Raw genomic sequence first — 19725 nt, forward strand, 5'->3', positions numbered from 1 at the left:
ATGCATGTGTACCTATTTTACCTATATTTCCATTTATAGTGTTACATAATACTCTGTCATTCATTCAAACTTCAAGCCCATATTAACAGCTTACACAGTACTCGTCATCAGTGGTCTGTTCACATTTGCAAAGCTAATGAATGAACCCACTGGGAACATTAGGTGATCAAATTAGAGCTGATAAATGCCCCATTATCACTGTGACGTATGGTACTTGTTGAATAATAACCAAAGCCGCTTTTGCCTCAGTTGCCATGTTACCACTTTTTCTCTCAGTGTCAGAGACGGAAATTTTGGACAAGCAATCAAACAAAACATGATTGGTGATATTCTTCTCTTGCTAATATATTCATTGGAAAAGAGATGACTGAGTGTTTGTGCCATTCCGCCCCATCCCAGTGGACTCTGGCTTTCTCACTTACGTAAGTGTAACCCCGGCTGCATTATCTGTCAGATACAGTTAATTTATGATTAGAAATCATGCACACACAGGCAAAAAAATAAAATAAAATAATAAACAGTATCATTAAAGCTTTAACTACCCACAGTAATTAATTCCTTAGATCTAAGATGTTCAGCTGATACTGTCGATGGATCAAATGCATCAAATGAATGAACTGGATCTGATTTCAACTTACTAGTACAATTGTATTAATTTATTCATATGTGCATTTTTAATAATTTTTTTCTACCTTGTATTTGCTTTAGTACAGCCACAACTGTCCATCAGAGGTCATAAATTTGCCAAAGGACTGAGGGTCATTCAGCATTTATAACATGGTGTTAAAGATGATTGGCAGCTGGTGTGATTGGAACATTACTGCAGTCGAGGAGGTTTGGGAAGTTTCACCTCTCTGGGCTGACTGTGGTTATGGAGTTGACAAGGATGGCCATCTCGACCGTCTTTCTGCTGGTGGCATTTGGATTGTCCAGTGCCAAAGGTAAGACCTGATGATGATGATTTTGTGTGTGTGTGTGTGTGTGTTTGTGTGAATGTGTATGTTCATGTTAGTAATGCACATTCCTAAACTTGTATTTTTTCCTTAGATTTTAGTTGAAGTTAAAAATCTTATGTTTAGTATCTATACTAACTTTTTTTATGTTTCATATTCAGCTTTTTTGCCACATTGTTCAAATTTATTGCAGGAATGTTGCATGTGTCAACTGGACGTCACAATAAGCATCACACCTCTAGTATGGGCAGCTGTGTCAGAGCAATGCAGTGGTACCAGCTTTATTTGCATTTAGTGTCCGTCAAACAAGCCGGCATGAAGGAAAGAGTCATAAAAAAGTCAGTGTTTACATCTCAGCTTTCTATGGCACATTGATTTCAAAAGCTGCCACTTAAAATCCAGCTGTCTCAGATAAAAGTCACAGTAATTGTTTTCAAAGAATTATACTTTTCTACTTTGCTCTATGACTTTCTGTTACTTGTACACCAACTACCAGATTCAGTCTTTGTTAATGACAGCAACACAGCAGCCTGAAAATGCTGAGTTTGATTTATGACGCTCACTTTTTCTTTTTATACCCTGGAGTCGGTTTCTGTTTCTCTGTGTGCTGTTTTAAAACATAATCATCTACTATTCATTCATTCACTTCCCACTCAGCCCTCAGTTCAGTCATCCTTTTTCTGGTTAATGATTTCTCATCTTTCACCTTTTCTTTCACCCTTCACAATCATTCATTCTTTTTGCATAATTTTCTGCCCATGTTTGCAACTGCAACCCTGTGCAACTGGCTGATGTCAGCATCTGCATTTTGTTAGTGTAATACGGTATCAAACTAGCTCTTACAGCACAATTGTTAAGAAGTGGGTGTGGTGGGTGAAGGTATGAGGCGTAGGACCCAAGTGCAGGACAGACAAAGTTCTTTTATTTTCTCGTGGAACACCCCAGGCTCAGGCACGAACAAGAACACTCTCAAAATATACAAACTGCCATGAAGGCACTCCGCCACGCTGCGTTAGACTTCCCCAGGAACATGCTGGCCAAAAACAACACACCGCCACGGTGTGTAGAAACAAAAGAACTTCCTTCCCAACTCTGGCATAGAACAAACATGCTAATGTTAATGCTCCAACACGGAACAAAGGAAAGGAAGAAGTGTATATAGACGGAGAATAAAAACTAATCAAACCCAGGTGAAGCTAATTCTAATAATGAAGATAAAGCTACCTACCACAACATAGGCGCTAGACAGGAAATTAACCAAAATAAAAGTCCAAACTGGAACAAAAAAACCCACATCATGACAGAAATGTTATGTAGTAGATAAAATCGCATGTGGTAGAGGTATGACAGCTGTTGCTACAAACAAACATGCTAATTCCCACATTCAAGTCCACCAGGCCTGAACAAATACCAGTCAGCTGGGGTTTTAATTTTGCTCACTGATCTCCACAGGATGCGCCACATGGATGCATTTCACTCTAACACGTGCTTTAATTGCTCAGCTTTTAGATAATACAGTATGAAACATTCAAACCTGTTCCAAAAGTGAGTTTTGACTAATATGACTTTTTAAAAAAGCAACTTATCAATACCATGATTTTTACCAAATATTACCAATAGAACCAACTTTTTGAGCTAACACCAGTTTGATTTGTGTGTTTATCTATAGTTGAAGAGGAGAACCCAGGGTTCTGGAGGTCAGAAGCTCAGAAGTCTTTGCAGTCAGTTTTGGACAGGAAGCTCAACAGCAACATTGCCAAGAACATCCTTTTTTTCCTTGGAGATGGTAGGTTACACAACATCATAATTTTCTCTTGCCAGGCTGAGTAAGTAAGGCAAATAGAATCAGGAATTACTGACTGATTACTTTTTCAGTTCTTTTGGCACCGGTCTCCACTGTTTCCTGTCTCACCTTTAGAAGAAAGAAAACAAATATGTCAAAGAAAACAGTGAATGAACAAAAAGCTTTGTGTTTTATAACAATAAACACACTGCAGAGATAAAGATGTTTGAGTTATGACTAGAGGTTGAGTCATGATAACTGGACTTCTTGTTTTTAGATCGAAATGTTTCACCACTCATCCGAGTAGCTTCATCGTTCTAAGAGAAACCTGGTATGGAACCTCCAATTTATCTTTCAGGTTGGTTTCACTCCATCCCTAGTCCCATAGGCTCATTAGGTGAGCTATGTAAATCAGGTGAGAGTCGCTGCTCCCCATCACCTGAGTTTATTTCACTTCACACCTGGTCTGAACAGGCTTCTTAGGTAAACAAAAGAAGTGAGCTCAGGTGAGGGTCGTTAGGATCTAATGGTAGGCTACATTGCTCCTATTTTGTTTTGGTGTCTGCTCTTTTGGGTGAACCAGTCTCTGTCTCAGTGTGTTGGTGGGTTTGAAGTGAACTGGTATCTGATGTTTCCCAAAAATCTGTTTAAGCCTCTCTGAAACACCTGCTACACAGGGAATGACCAGGTTTTTCCTCTGTGGATCTTGAGGTTCAACCATGTCTCTTGTTTTTCTGCCTGATGTGGATGTTGCCTTGTTGAAGGTCTGCTTGGGGTAGCCACAGGTTTAGAGGGCAGTCTTCAAGTGTGTGACCTCCTTTCTCTTGGCCTTCATAGAGGTAGGGATATTATTTTCTCTGTGGTGTAAAGTCCTGATGACTCCTAGTTTGTGTTGCAGTGGGTGATGGGAGTCAAAAAGAAGGTATTGGTCTGTGTGTGTGGGTTTCCTGTATACTTCTATCTCTAGGTTACCATCAGACCCAATGATGACTTCAGTCCAAAAAGGCCAACCTGTTCTCTTTAGTGTCCTCTGGTGAATTTGATGCTTGCGTCTACTGCATTGATGTGATCTGTGAAAGCTTGAACTTCCTGGGGCTTGATTTTCACTTAGGTGTCATCCTGACCAATTGCTCAGTGCTAACCCTGTGAAGGAGCTGAGAGCTTTCTTTTCCACCCATCCTTGCCAATCTGTACATGGAAGAAGTGTAAAAGAAAGCTCCCAGCTCCGTCACAGGGATGGCACCAACCCATTGGTTCTGTAGCGAATTTAAATATTTAAATGTATTGAACATGAAGGTTTATTATGTCTGGTTTACGAATTATGACTATCATAAACCATCTTAATAACGGTAGATCAACCAGTCAATTAATGAGTAATACAGGATATCAGTCTACAATCTGAGGGAGAGTTCTCCCGATTCAGTGACATATTTACTGTGTGAAATACCATTAATGATACCAGTCAGTTGTCTTTTTAAGATTTAGTCAGCTATTTACAATATATACATGCTGTTTACACAGGGGGAAATGGAGGGAGAACTGATCTGAGAAACTAGATGAATTAAGGAATAAAACATTATAACAGTCTAACAGCAGGTTGTTTACAGTGGTGGAAAAGAAATCTTGAAATTAATTTATGTTCTGTGTTTGAGTCTGAGGTCTAAACACAGTTTAGGAGGAAGCTCTAGTAATTATGGAGACCAACTGAGATTAGTGTGAGACAGCCACAGCCACAGGTTACTTGCTTGTCCTCGGGTTTACTGAGGCTCGATCCGTTCCACTGTGGGCTGGTCCGACTGCAGTCTGCCGGCAGGAGTAGGAGACAGCAATGTAGTGTATGACATCCAGTGTAAAGAAGAATACTCAGAAATCTACATTGGAGAAACCAAACAACCACTCAACAGGAGGATGGCCCAGCACAGGAGGAACGGCTCCTCAGAACCACAGTCAGCTGTGCACCTCCATTTAAAGGAAACAGGACACTCTTTTGAAGACAGTGATGTACACATTCTAGACAGAGAACATAGATGGTTTGAGAGAGGGGTCAGGGAAGCTATATTTGTTCATGTGGAAAAACCCTCCCTTAACAGGGGTGGAGGGCTCAGACATAATCTGTCTTCAATCTACCAGGTTGCCCTTCCATCTGTTCCCAGGAAGTTAAGGAACATATTGAATGTCTCCCAGGAAGAACACACTCTGTGAATCTGAGGGGTCACCTGTGAATCTGAGGGGTCACCTGAGCCTACGATTAGATCCTAACGACCCTCACTTCTTTTGTTTACCTAACAAGCCTATTCAGACCAGGTGTGGAGTGAAATAAACTCAGGAGGGGGGTCTGACTCTCACCTGATTTACATAGCTCACCTAATGAGCCTATGGGACTAGAGGTGTAGTGAAACCAACCTGAAAGATAAATAGGAGGTTCCATACCAGTTTTCTCTTAGACTGATGAAGCCACTCGGATGAGTGGTGAAACATTTCAATCTAAAAACTAGAAGTCCAGTTGCCATGACTCAACCTCTAGATAACTTCACCTGGACGACTGAGAATCTCCACAGACATATTTCAGTTATGACATAGTATAGTCATGAATCTGGTGAGGACGGACTGAATAGAAGGTGTGTGCACATCAGGTATGGGAATCACAACCTACACAGCAGCTCGTATCCTCAAGGGACAGCTGCAGAACCAGACAGGAGAGGAGACAGTGATGACCATGGACACTTTCCCCAGTGTGGGGCTGGTTAAGGTATACACACACACGCACACCCACACACACATTACTATTAGTGCAAATTATGCATATACATAGTTAGCATTAAGTTACAAACATTCATTGTATGCAGATGATTAAATGTTATTATAATACTTGTATACCTATTCATTCTAATTGACTGATATCTATTAATTAAGTATTTTATTACAAATACCTAAAGTACAGCTTGTTAATAGATGTGCTAGCCCCTATTAGCAAGTGACAGAGTAGCAGTAACTTGTGGTTTGACTGAAGTGAAGTTGAGACTTGGAGGGGTTAAGCTACCTTTAATTATTTAAACCTCTTCAATTGTAACAGAATTTATCATATAGATTATGTTAATATTAATAGCACGCAGATAGTTGAACACTTATTAAAACAGACCTACTGTGGCTTTATGAACTACCAATTGTAAATATTGAAAATTAGCATGGACAAGAAAGTTCCTTTTAGGTGTTATGTTGTTTCCGTGATTTCCAGTTTACTGGCCTACACCACAAAAATATAAACGGTTTCACTTAGATTTGCTGTTGTTATATGTATTATAAACACTATACTTCATTAAAATTACTGTCACATCATCTTTCTCTCTCAAATCACTGTCCTGCTGTTTTTCAGCACACTTTGCATATATCATGTTATTGATGCTGAGTAATAATACATTTCAAATTTATTGTAGTGTTTCACAATTTCTTCACAGTTTTTAAAAATAGTTAATGACAAAATACACAACCAAGACAGGATGACACTGAAATGATCCCATCATACATAAGACATTAATTCCTGTGTGCAAATTAAAAGTCAACGAGCTGCATCGACATCAACTTAACAATGATGACAGATTTTAAAAGATTAATTTACAGCTCAGTTTTATGATTCCCTTTACTTGACAGATTACTGTACTGTAATTGCTGCTTATCTTAAACTGAATGCCCCATTTGTTCATTGCTTAGTGCCTTCTATTTTTCTTTTCTGTCATTTTCTGCTGCAGAGCAATTTTCCCATACAAAGAACATTAATTTTTTTAGTGGATTTTGTTCAGCAGTTTATTTCATCAAGCTCATTTTTGTGTGTCTGCGTGCATTTATGTTGTGCAGACTTATAGCGTGGATTTTCAGATTCCTGACAGCGCAGCTACAGCCACAGCATATCTGTGTGGAGTGAAAACCAACCTCAACACCATCGGGGTGAGTGCTGCAGCAAGGAACGGAGTCTGCAAGACTCAGAAGGGCAATGAGGTCACATCCATTCTAAAGTGGGCCAAAGATGCTGGTAAGACTAACACAGGACAAAAACTGTTAGTCAATCACAGCTTTGGAAACGAGTTAAAGGGTGGGCATCTGACAGAGGTGGAAACATGGCAACAGAAAAAATGTCCAGAATGGCATTAAATGTGAATGAGATTGGTGCAGTTGTGGAGGTTGTTGGTTGCCTTCATATAAAAATGCTTCAATCAGCTCATGAAAACATCACAGCAGCTGTCGTGTTGGATGGCTTATTGCTGATAGACCAAATGGTTAGGACATCCCACTAAAAACAAACACACAAAAATTTCATTTTCAGTAGTGATGGTCACACATGGAAGATAATCATAACTAGAATGGGCATTTCTCATTGGGAGTGTCAGTGGGAATACTGTTTACATTGAATATTCAAGTTTGCATTAGTAAGCCTACCATTACATTCAACAGTTCCATAGTTCTATAAATACCCACATGGGGGCGTCACAGCTCATTTCAGCCGCTTGATCTTGTCCTTTTGCTCCATAGGTGAGAGTAGGAACGTAGATTGACCAGTAAATCGAGAGCTTTGCCTTTTGGCTCAGCTTCTTCTTCACCTCAATGGAAATGAGCTTCCTTTGTAGGGTGGCAGGTCGCTCCCTTAGAGATAGGGTGAGGAGCTCGGTCACCCGGGAGGAGCTCAGAGTAGAGCCACTGCTCCTCCACATCGAGAGGAGCCAGCTGAGGTGGTTCGGGCATCTGTTCTGGATGCTTCCTGGGTGCCTCCCTGGAGAAGTGTTCCAGGCATGTCCCACCAGGAGTGGGCTCCGGGGAAGACCCAGAACACACTGTAGGGACTATATACTATATCTCCTGGCTGGTCTGGAAATGCCTCGGTGTCCCCCCAGAAGAGCTGGAGGTAATGGCTGCCACAAGAAAACACATTGTTCGGGCCTAATTACCTGTCCTAAAAAGGAAGAGTGAGCTCAGTCTGTTATATTGCTGTCAATGCCAAAACCTATAAAATCCACTGTTAATAATGAACAGATGAAAACCTTCGCACAAATGATGTGGAAATGTAAACAGATTCACAAGGACGATTACAACTTAGTGCTGCCCAGGCAGTCAGAAGGGATAATGCAGGCTGTCTTCAAACACGCTGTGATTGCAGCGACAAAATGGGATTTTGTGACTCCTTGTAGTGGAGCAGACTGATACCCAACACAGCCTGGCCATGTCACACTTTGGCTCCTGACAAAAGAAAATCCCTCAGGTCTTATACAGCCTGCAAAGCCTGATTTTACAGCTGAGTGCTCTGCTGTGAGCTGCAGTGCCCTATCAGAGCCGTATTACAGGGGCCACGAGGGAGTGGCTGCAGGTTACACTGCAGGTCAATGTGCTGCACCCTTATCATGTTCCACTGTTATCAGTGGCCATAAATATCTCATAACACACACACATGGTTGCAATGGCCATGACCCCTGCACAGCTCTGGAGACTGACACTAGTTCTGTGAATGTGTGTGTGTGTGTATGTACCAGATAGTTACTTTTGGTCAATGACCAAAGGAGAAACGTATTTAATGTTCTACACACAACCAATATGCTGCTGAAAAAGAGCATTTAAATCAGTTTTTCTGTAATGTTTATTTTTCCTGATCTTTCTTAAATCTATACTTTTTCCCTGTGAATTAATTACAGAAATAAAACAAAGAAAATAGTGGTCCTTTGTTGAACTGGGACCAGTGGGTAACACTATTGCCTCACAGGTTCAAACTTGCTGGCTACCCTTTCTGTGCAGGTTTCCGTGTTCAGTCTGTGCCTGTGTGGGTTTCACTCACATGCTCTAGGCTCTCCATTAGATGGTGCAGCCATGGTAACATGGTTTGATGAGCTGAGTATCTGATACATATGGTCCTTGCTGTAATGTGTAAAGTGTTGGTACAGACAGATACAGAACACAGTGTAAAAAGAGATGTGTGTTTCTATATTTAAAGGCTGTAATAATTATGTAAATTCTCAATGTGATGATACTGTCTTATAGATGTTTGCAGGAAAATTAGACATCAAAACTGATGCAAACTGTACTTCCAGCCCATTAATTTCAGTATCCCTGGTGTGCACAGCTATCTGCCACAGAGTTAAGTGGGATTTAAAGAACAATGCTGAGCATTAAAGTGGTTAAAAGGACATTAATTATGTTTGGCATCCCATACTACAACATAACAATACAGTAACATACAGTATACACAATAGGTTGAGAAGGTTTTATTAAGGACTTTAGCATCACCTGCTTAGACTATTTGGCTATTCAAAGCATATTATTTTATATTTCTGATGTTCCATATGTAACGATGATTTACGTCTATTGCACATTAAGCATGAAACAAAACGGTCTTGCAGGCAAGTCTGTTGGGATTGTAACAACCACAAGGGTGCAACATGCCACCCCAGCAGCCACCTATGCCCACAGTGCCAGCAGGAAGTGGTACAGTGATGCCGACATGCCCGATGCTGCCAAAAATGAAGGCTGCACCGACATCGCCGCTCAGCTTCTCAAAAATATAGACATAGATGTAAGATTCTCCACACTCATATGTATTATTCTGCTGTTAGCGTTTTAAAGTTGCGTACTGTTTTATTACGGTGGCCGATAAAGGCAAACGCGCCGCAACAGCCAAAACACACGCAAGAGAGAAACTCTGCAACGGACGTGCGCCAGGCCTGTAGAGGGACCCTGAACTGAGGGATGCTATGAATGCTATAAACAGAAAATAAACCTTCAGACCTGCAAAAAGTCATTTCAGGGAGTTGGACCGACCGACCTCCTAAAGTTTCTCACGGATTGTGCCGTTTCTCTCTTGTGTGCCTCGTTTTGGCTGTTGCGGCGTTTTTGCCCTTGTCAGCCACCATATTGTATGGCCATGAAATTGAATGTAACTTTGTGTGTTTGTGCCTGTGTGTGCATTTCCAGGTGATTATTGGTGGTGGTAGAAAGTACATGACCCCTAAGGGCACCAAAGATCCAGAATATCCCAGGGATTTCTTCTCCAGGGGAAAAAGAAAAGATGGACGCAATCTCATCGATGAGTGGAAGATCATGAAAACTGGAAAGGTGACACTTGTTTAATCAAACACAGCGTCCAAGAAAACAGCATTATTATTCATACTGACTACTACAGGAAGGTTCAAAAATAACAAAATTGTGAGTAGTGGAAAGCAACAAGATGAGGGCTTAGTTTTCTCTCCCAAAGAGTAACTACACCCAGAGTATTAAATATGGCAGCAGACTTGTTAGAGGTGGATATCCCAAAATACCCCAATGTGCATGCAAATATGATTTCTTTCCCTTTCTCACCCAAAACCATAGATTTTCTGTTTGAAATGTGCTTTGTTGTGTAATTTTTGACTGCCACACTTGTTACTTGTTACTTGCTAAACATTTGAAGTTTGTTGCTGCTGTTTGGCATTTTAATCACCAGAATGAATTTCTACTTTGTTTTCTTTAAATAACATTTCAAAGCCAAATAGATGTGGAATATTTGTATTCAAAATCTTTTCCGAAAGTTATGTAGTTGTTTATAGTGTAGGATTCATTGCCGCTTGTTTCATTTGCTTATACTGATGCATCACAGTTAATCTGACCTGGCATCTGTCCACAGATTGTAAGGAAAAACAGGTGTCAGGTGAGAAAACTGTTAGTAGATTCATGCAGCATAGACAAGCTCACCCAGTGACTCACAACACCTTCCCCTATGTTCTTCCCACTCAGTTTATGGAAGTGTTTGTCCTTTGTCTCACACAGGTAGCCCACTATGTGTGGAATAAGACAGATTTTGATGCTGTTAACCCTGAAACCACAGACTACCTCATGGGTGAGATTTTAAACCTCTTTTTGCCCTCTTATGCTTTTCCCTGAGAGCAGTGTGATACATGAAGGCATGTGTTCCCAAGTTTTTAACAGAGCAGAGGATTTTCAACATAGCACTTCTAAACATACTAGCTTTCTTTAGAAAGCATAAATTAATTGTAAATGTAATTGTATGTAGGTAGGAAACATTATTGTATTTGCACACAATAACAGAATCATTTTAGAAAAAAGATATATTGCAAGAGTCAATATTATTAGCCCCCTTAAGAACTGACCTTTTTATTGAGCCACAGCACAAACCAATGTTGTGCAATCATGTTTTTTCACTTTGTAATGCTCACAGCTTGTAATCAGTCATTCAAGTTAAAACTGAGGCTTGTCAGACACTTTACACACAGTATAAAAACTTCATTAAGGGTTTGATCTGTCACTTGAGAAAACATCATGCCAAAAACAAAAGAGAGGGAGCTAAGTAAAATTATGTAAGCATCCAAAGTAAAACTGGGAATGTTTAGAAAAGCTGTGTTTAAAAATTCCTTGATCTGTTTAACAGCACTTGGGAAAATTTAGAAAAAAACTTCAAAAAAATTTCACAGGGGAGTTAATAATTTTGTCCTCAACTGTAATATTAACTTTTTTTAAATACACTTTTAAATATTATTAACTTCTAACATAAAATATGTTCATTACATCAACACTCTACAATAGCCAGTACTTACACATCCATCAATCAATTATCTAACACTTATCCTGGTACATTACTTACACATTACATCACAAACTATTTGTGTAGTCAGAGCATAACCTACATTCAACTGTGAGTAGCCACTGTTATAATCCCTGTGTTTCAGTAAATTAGTTAAAGAAATAATTGGACATTTTGGGAAATATGTCTCTTTGCCTTGTTGCAGAGAGTTAAAAGAAAATATCTGTCAAAACAGCAGCAAAGAAAGAAATACTATATAAATAATACAACTTCAAATAAGACATACAGTAGTATACAGCAAAACTGAGTACACCAGTATCACTGAGGTTCTATTTATTTCAAAGTCCAAGAAAAATGACGTCAATTAATTTGAAAATCAGTTACAAGATGTGCATATTTTTAACCCAGTCACAGGGCCATAATTCTCCATTATTTTATTTTTTTTATTATTATTTAGCATGTCTACCTATATTTTTGATGACAGATGCTGAAGGGTTTTCTGCCATTATTCACAGATGGGTTTTTACAACTGCTCAGTCAGTTGGATGTACCATGTCGGTAAACTCTGTATCTTTTTTGTGGTGTGTAATGATGCAGAGGAGATAAACAGAAGCAGGCATATGGCGCACTCAATCATGACAGCTCACAGAAGCGTCTTAAATGCAGTCTGTGTCACTTTCCAATAAACAAACTACTCTACTACTAGGGGAGAGGACAGGAGCGAGAAGAAATTTCTCATGTAAAAAATGTTTGAATTAATTAGATCTCTCAGCAAGTGGGTGGATCTAAGTTATTATCTAATCAACTAAGGTTGAATTATTTGATTTCTTTTTGTTTGTTTTGTTTAGCTTTTTATTAGCTTTATATTGTTGCTATGTGCAAGCAAACAGTTACTTACACATGGACAAAATTGTTGGTACCCTTCTGTTAAAGAAAGAAAACCCACTGATCACTGAAATAACTTGAAACTGGAAAAGGTAATAATAATTGGTCAGGGGTCCTTCAACAGGATAATGACCCAAAACACACAACTAAAAACACCTAAGAATGGCTAAGAACAAAACAGTGGACTATTCTGAAGTGGCCTTGTATGAGGCCTGATCTAAATCCTATTGAACATCTGTGGAAAGAGCTGTCACATGCAGTCTGGAGAAGGCACCCTTCAAACCTGAGACAGCCGGAGCAGTTTGCTCATGAGGAGTGAGCCAAAATACCTGTCAACAGGTGCAGAAGTCTCATTGAGAGCTACAGAAATCCCTTTATTGCAGCGATTGCCTCATAAGGTTATACAACAAAATGTTATCATCATTTTTGTCCAGGGCAGTTTCATTAGTTTTTTTTTTTTTTTAATGTTTCTGTTCAACCACAATTCAAAAGCAATGTCTGATTTTCAATAGTTAATTTTCAGTAAATTTTTATTTATTATTACTTTTGTCAGTTTCAAGTTATTTCAATGACCATTGTGGGTTTTTCTTTCTTTAATGTAAGGGTACCAACAATTTTGTTCATGTGTGTATTTTCACAACCAGCAGACATGGAGCAAAAACAGCCTTAGCACTAAAAATTATCTGAAGGTCTTCACCAACTCCTGAGAAATATATCTTGGTGTCTAGCAGCTAAATGGCCCATTATATTCACCACCAAGTTGCTGACTGTGTAGTATTTGGTGCACAACAGGGGGTGTATAGTCTTCTGGATGTATGACGTCAGTACGCTCAGTGGCTTCTTTGCAATGTGTTAAGGTGTCGAGAAGATGTAGTCGTCAGACTATTTCGACACAATGTTTGATGCTGTAGACAGTCTTCTCTAGTGCTCTAGTCTATAACATCATATGTGCTGAAAATAGTATTAGATTCCTTTCTTCTGCACCTCCACTGTACTGTAGGCTGATAAAACAGACATGCTGTATTTTTGCAGAAAGCTTTGGGTCTTCCTTTTTTAAAATTTAATTTACCTGTCTTTCATCCCCAGCTCTGTTTGAACCTGGTGATCTGCGCTTTGAAGCAGAAAGGGACCCAAGCATGGACCCATCCATCGTCGAGACCACAGAAAAGGCCATCCGCATCCTCCAGAAAAACCCTAAAGGCTTCTTCCTGCTTGTGGAAGGTGAGGCCAAGTGGTTCACCAACCTTCCACAAACTTCCCAACAGTTAGTTTGTCTCTCAAAGTTTCCAAAATGAAATCCCCCAATAAGTCAAATTTCAACTAAAAATAGGGACCAAACATGTTGTTAGTCCAGATGAATCATTCATTATGTAATAGGCAGCCTATGTGGTAGTTAACATCATTATTTATCAGTATTTATTGCGGTTTACTAAAACATCAGTATATGTTTACATTTGTGTAAACACTGAAGCACTGAATTTTTTGAGGTGAACCTCATGGTACCTGCAATAACAACAACTTCCGAGGTATGTCATGTTAGAGAAGAGTGTACCTGCAGTGACTTGTTAATGATTCTGTGTTGGAGCTCAGTGAGTTTGCTGCAGTATGTGCTCGCTGAGGGTGGTTGGCTGACATATTCCTGTTTCACACGGCTGCCTCACCAGCCTCCTCATTTTAATCTAAGGCAGCTGTCTTGGGAAACTATGGTCTTCACAATGGCTCTGTGTTTTCACAGTAACTTTAAAATAACAGGCAAATGTATAAAGAGAAGCAGACATATGGTGCTTCCAATCACTGACGGTTCACAGAGACCACAACTCATTAACTGCAGTCTGCTTCACTTTCCAGTATAGTGAGTAGCGAGGACAGGAGTGGGCAGAATTCACTAGAAGTTAAAAAAAAAGTTTATATCAACTAGATTGCCCAGCAAGTGTGTTGATCTCAAATTTACCTTTGATTCTCGTCTGGTAAGGTTGAGGCTTCTTTCCCAATTTATGCTTTATTCCAAGAGAGATTATTCAAACCTATTTATATATGAAATAAGTTGGCTTCTCATCTCTAGCGATGTGGAGGGAAATGCATATCGTAGCATTATTAATTGATCCCAAAAGGCTCAGCTTTGAAATTTACCCCACATCAAGTGAATACATATGCTTCAATTTTAACCTTGGCAGGGTGTTTTTTGATCATGTACAGGCTGGATAGGTTATTAAAACAAACCCCCTCAGAGATGTGTCTCACTTTCTGAGCCATATGTATGTTTTGTACAGTGAAAACTAGATTTAGTGCAGTCCAGAGGGTTCAAGGCAAGTTGAAAGTTATTTTAAATCTCATATAACTGGACACATGAGATGAATCTGAGTAAATTTTCAAATCATGAAAGCTAAATCCCCAACAGTTATTTAGTCGTCGTCTATATCAAGTCTAAAGTCAGAATCAAGTCATATGAAATAAATGATTCAGGCTTCAATTCCATTTAATGGAAGTTCAGCTTTTGATTCACGAACAAGTCACAAATCAAGTGTCAAGTAATTTCACACAAATCAAAGTGATGCTTTAAGTCATTTGAGCAAGTTTCTGCCAATTCTAAAGTCATTTAACTCTCAATCAAGTCATCTGAGAGAGGTCCAAGTCACGACAAGGCTTGTTCTAAGTCTGTATCCATGTAATATTAAATATTAAGTCCAAATTTGTAAGAGGAGTCTTGAGAGCAAATTGTTCCAGGTCTTCCGTGCTACAGTCTATATAAGTTTCATGACCATGTTGTTGAATCACATTATTTTCTTTTTAGATGCTTTACATCTGAATTTGCCCAATTAAAAAAGGAGAAATTAGGAAATAGATCAGTGCTCTTTTGATAAATTACATTATCATTATTACATTTCCATAAACCAAGCACCTTTTCTCACTTTAGAGGAAAATAATTAGTTATTCCCAAAAGTCATTACCTCATCTTTAACCCTTTATTCTCTCTGTGGCCAGGTGGGCGTATCGACCAGGCTCATCACGCCGGCCGAGCATACATGGCTCTCCATGAGACGGTTGCGTTTGACTACGCCATTGCCAAGGGCCTTGAACTTACCAAAGAGCACGAAACTCTGACTATAGTCATGGCTGACCATTCCCACACTGTTACTTTCAATGGATACCCATTTCGAGGACAGAGCATTCTGGGTAATTGATAATTGTTTACATCCCATGAAAACAGCCACCAAAGGAAGCATTTTGTGCTTGTTTGACTGTTTGTATGATACCTTATAGGGCGCTGCCTGTTTTCTCACAGATTCAGCGTGCCTCAACCACCAGCAGCTTGACATTTCCTCTGCATTCTCTCCCTCGCTTTTCTATTTCAGTCCACTGCTTTCGCCTTATTTCTCTTTCTTCTACCTGTCTCTGCCCGTAGATGCTGACAACTCTCTCTCTCTTACATTAGTCTTTCTAACCTGTTAATCTCACTGTGGAGCATCAGTGTATCGACCCTACTTACTCCTCACCTCTATTCCCTCTACACCCCTCTGTAATTCTGGGGGTGTGGTGCATTGTGCATATAATTTCATACTCTATTCTACTTGCACAATGATCATCAATTAATTTCCACATCGTTCGAGGTTTTTATGTCCTGGTAACACATTAAAGACACGTCATAAAGAACTGGAAAGCCACAAACTTAAATTGTTTTATTTCCATTTGTTTGTGAGCTCTACAAACATAAATCACTTGACTTCCAAAAGGAAAAGGAAACTGTTTTCTTTTTTTTGTTTTATTTAATTAGTGTAGTGTTCATTCATCCATAGCTGCTTATCTACCTCAGACAAGAGCTTAAGACTGTTTCAAAATTATCACTGTGCCTGAAGTTAACCCTGATGTATTTTTGACATAAAAATAGTTACATGAGAAGTCCATATTGATTGAGTGTGTGCATTGTACCCGCCTTTTTACTCTCACATTCCTGCCCCATTCTTACTTCACCCTCCTCTTCCTCCTCCTCCTCCTCCTCCCAGAGGTGCAGCGGTGATAAATGTGCTTGAGAAACTGAAACTGTGAGCTCTTCATCAGGAGGGACGCTTGCCAGGCTAATAACTCATCTGCAGAGAAACACTGAGATACTTACACCCCCCCCCCCAATGAGACAATATTTGATGGTCTTCCTGTATTTTCCAGGTAAATCTCCACTCTGGGCTACAGACCTAATGCCTTACACCACGCTAATGTATGGCAATGGACCCGGGCACAAAATCACTAATGGCAAGCGACCTGATATCAGTGATGTCAACACCAGTAAGACACATTCATTATTTCTTTTTTCTTATTTCTTTTTTCTTACATGAAATCACACAGACTTCAAAACAATTCTCTGGTGAGTTTCAACACTCCATAAAGAGTTGGCAGTTGTCTTCATCTTGAGAGGAAATGAACAAAAAAATCCACTTACCAATTCAAGACAATTGGAATGACCTTTAGATTTGACCCTATTATATTTAGACCTCTTTCCTGTAATATAGGATAACCTTTCTCTGTCTTTCACTGACATTTATTCTGATTTAATTGGAATTGTTGTCTTTATAAACCAAGAAAGAAAATGACAATTCAGGGTAAATATAATTATAGATTAACAACAAAGTAAATGAACAAAAATCTATTAAAAGGAAGAAAAGTGTGTATCTAAGGAAGAAATGCTGTAAATAATATTGAACTGTTCCCCTCTTTTTGTTCTTTCTCCACATGGGGGATTAAAGTTTCATCTGTGACAAATATTAATCAGAACTCATCTAGAATTGTGACTTTAATATACATGTATTAATTTGATTATAGAAACTTTAAAGTCAATTAAAATATTGGATGTAGTGGAATTTAAAGTGGATACACTTATTTTAAGTTGCTTTTGACAAAAGATAAATTAATGTCAAGTAATTTTTTTGTTTTATTCCAGAAACTAAGGACTACATCCAACTGTCTGCGGTGCCAACAGAGTCGGCCACCCACAGTGGAGAGGATGTGGCAGTGCTTGCTCGTGGACCCATGGCCCACCTCTTCCAGGGTGTCCAGGAGCAGAACTACATCGCCCATGCCATGGCCTATGCTGCCTGTGTGGGTGCAGATCTGAGACACTGCCAGGGGAAAACTAAAACATCTGTGGATCACACCGGCTTCACTGAAAATGCCAACGTGGCAGGGAGACCTTGTGGCTCAGTAGCTCTCCTCAGTAGTCTTCTCAGTGTACTGCTGGCACTTACGATACTGATGTGACATCCCTTTTCTTTAGTAAACCCTACTGATATCACTCCACCTTCGCCACATAATGGGGCTCAGAGATCAGTGTCATAGAGTAGCAGACAGGGAGAGAATGAGTTTATTAGAAGTCATAAAAGGAGATATGGAGTTTTCTGTATCTCAGGTTGAAAAGAATAATTAAATCTAGCTACAAAATGTGTTGATGGAGAATTTACACCAACTTTGGCTGGATCATGACCTACGAAATGTAAAGTCACCTTGTTTTTACTGTGGCAATTTATTGAATCCCAGTGTTACACCAATAAAGTAGTTCAAGAATGAAGACTTGGTTTTTCCATGACTCTGAAACAAATACCAGCATAAGGAACTTATGTGTATTTTCAGAAATAAAGGATGTCAGAGCATATTTGTCTGATTAAATAGATTTTAATATCTGCTAAAACAACACAGAATGAGATTTTAGTTTATAAACACTAATTTCTAACCTGTGTTACAAGATTAGTGTAAAAATGACTCCTTATTCCTTTGATCCTCTTTTCCAATATCCGCTGTGCTAATTGAGGATTGTGGTTCGCAAGGCTTGATGACATTACTACAGCAGTCCATTAATACTGCAAAATATTTAAAGATCACCTATTTTTATCTTTTGGTGACAGATTGTGGTAATTATTTTGGACATCTTTTGGAATTTGAAGTTTATTAAACCTGATTCTGACTCTCCTTGTACTCATTTAGACTGGCCAGAGGCCATAATCTTTGTTTCACATAATGGGGTGGCTCTGATCTTTTACACACATTTAGACAAAACTCATTTACTGATCAGAAAGTAGAGCACACTTCAAGAGCTTGAAAAGAAGTTTTATGTCTTTGTCTGGTGTTGAGGTTGTATTCATGGAGTAGGAAGGAGGTGGTGATCAGTAACAGTCACTCTTTTCAACATACTTTCAATCTTATTAATCCTGTCATCTAACTCCCAAGAGAGTGTCTGTCTTGGACTCAGACCTGGTCAGGTTAAGCATCAAAAGTCACAATTGGTTAGATTCAGTTTAAAGTAAAGAGAATCACTTCAATGACTTCACTTCCCCCAGAATCTAACCCTGACTCTTGGAATCTAATCCTATCTCTACACAGTCTGTCCCTGTGTAGGTGGAAATTTGCAGGTTGTGCCAATCAATGCCTTTAATTACAAACGGGACAGTTTCCCTCAGACTTGCAGGTCATCAATGTGGTGCACAACCACCACAGGAGGGAGCTACAGAGAAGTGTCCAAGAGTTACAATCATGGATATACTGAGGAGACTTTAACCAGTAATTTAGTGATTATGGCTGATATTTGGAAAAAAATCAAATGCTGTTTAGAAAGGGACTCATTTAATTTTGAGTAGCAGCATGTGCACTGGCATCTTGTTGTAAGTTTGTAAGTGCATTGTGATGAGAAGCGGTGTGCTGTGTTTCCGGTGCTTTGTGGTCTGCATCTGCTTCAGCTGTTATGTAGCCAGGTTTAAATTAAGCCTACCCAAGCGTCATATTTCATGGGTCCTTTGTGGGAGAAACTTCAACTAAAACAAACGCTGAGAGTCATTCTTGATCTGGTGAATCACCATCCAGTCTGTACTCACTTCCACTTTGCTACCAGGTATACTGGGTAATGGCAGTACCACACTGAGGGTAACTGCAGGTGGATAGGGAATGACAGTATAATTTACAGAAAAACATTTTTAAAAATAAGACCTCACTGACATCATGACAGGATAGGAACAGGTTCCCCCTGAAGCAGAATTGTGTTCTCTCATGTACTCTCCTTTTCTGTTTTCCAGAGGGCCTCTGCTCCAAGGCTGTGGTTGATTTGACCATTTTCTTTTTTCTTCTCACTTATCTCTGCTCTTAAAATATTTCTTCAGTTCTGCTTCACACTATATTGGTCCCTAAAGAAATCAGGTAAATCAAACTCCTTGTCCACAGTGACCGCCAGACCTTTGACTTCCACTGGATGGTTTCTTATTATAGAGCTTTTTCCCAACATTGCAGGCAGAACATATGTTGGATTTATCTGAATGTACATTACATAAACTCTAAAGCATTCAAACACATTGTAACTGTTAAATCTCAAGTCTGTATAAGTGAATTTGCCTTAAACTACCTTCCCTTACTCACTATATTAGTCACACCCAGGAGAGTACAAAACCTCACCCCCCCAGGCCTGCAGATCCTTTTGTTTCCCTATAAAACATGTATGAATGAGTATGAATACAGAACAAAGAGAACTGATGTAAGTTACAATGTTGAGTTTCCTTGCCCATATCACTGACATGTCACTGCTG

General features: G+C 39.3%; 1 protein-coding gene across 1 annotated transcript; it reads left to right on the forward strand.

The window, feature by feature from the left end:
- Window positions 1-739: 739 nt before the first annotated feature.
- On the forward strand, window positions 740-17720 carry alp3 (alkaline phosphatase 3). The gene is made up of 11 exons (XM_026333341.1): window positions 740-941; window positions 2623-2739; window positions 5370-5485; window positions 6589-6763; window positions 9114-9286; window positions 9685-9825; window positions 10516-10585; window positions 13259-13393; window positions 15155-15346; window positions 16334-16450; window positions 17103-17720. Exons 1-11 carry the CDS (start codon window positions 872-874, stop codon window positions 17417-17419), a joined length of 1623 nt encoding a protein of 540 aa, XP_026189126.1. The 5' UTR covers window positions 740-871; the 3' UTR covers window positions 17420-17720.
- The last annotated feature ends 2005 nt before the right edge of the window (window positions 17721-19725 follow it).

The sequence above is a fragment of the Mastacembelus armatus genome, chromosome 13 (genome assembly GCF_900324485.2).
Source record: "Mastacembelus armatus chromosome 13, fMasArm1.2, whole genome shotgun sequence".
NCBI classification, from domain to species: Eukaryota; Metazoa; Chordata; class Actinopteri; order Synbranchiformes; family Mastacembelidae; genus Mastacembelus; species Mastacembelus armatus.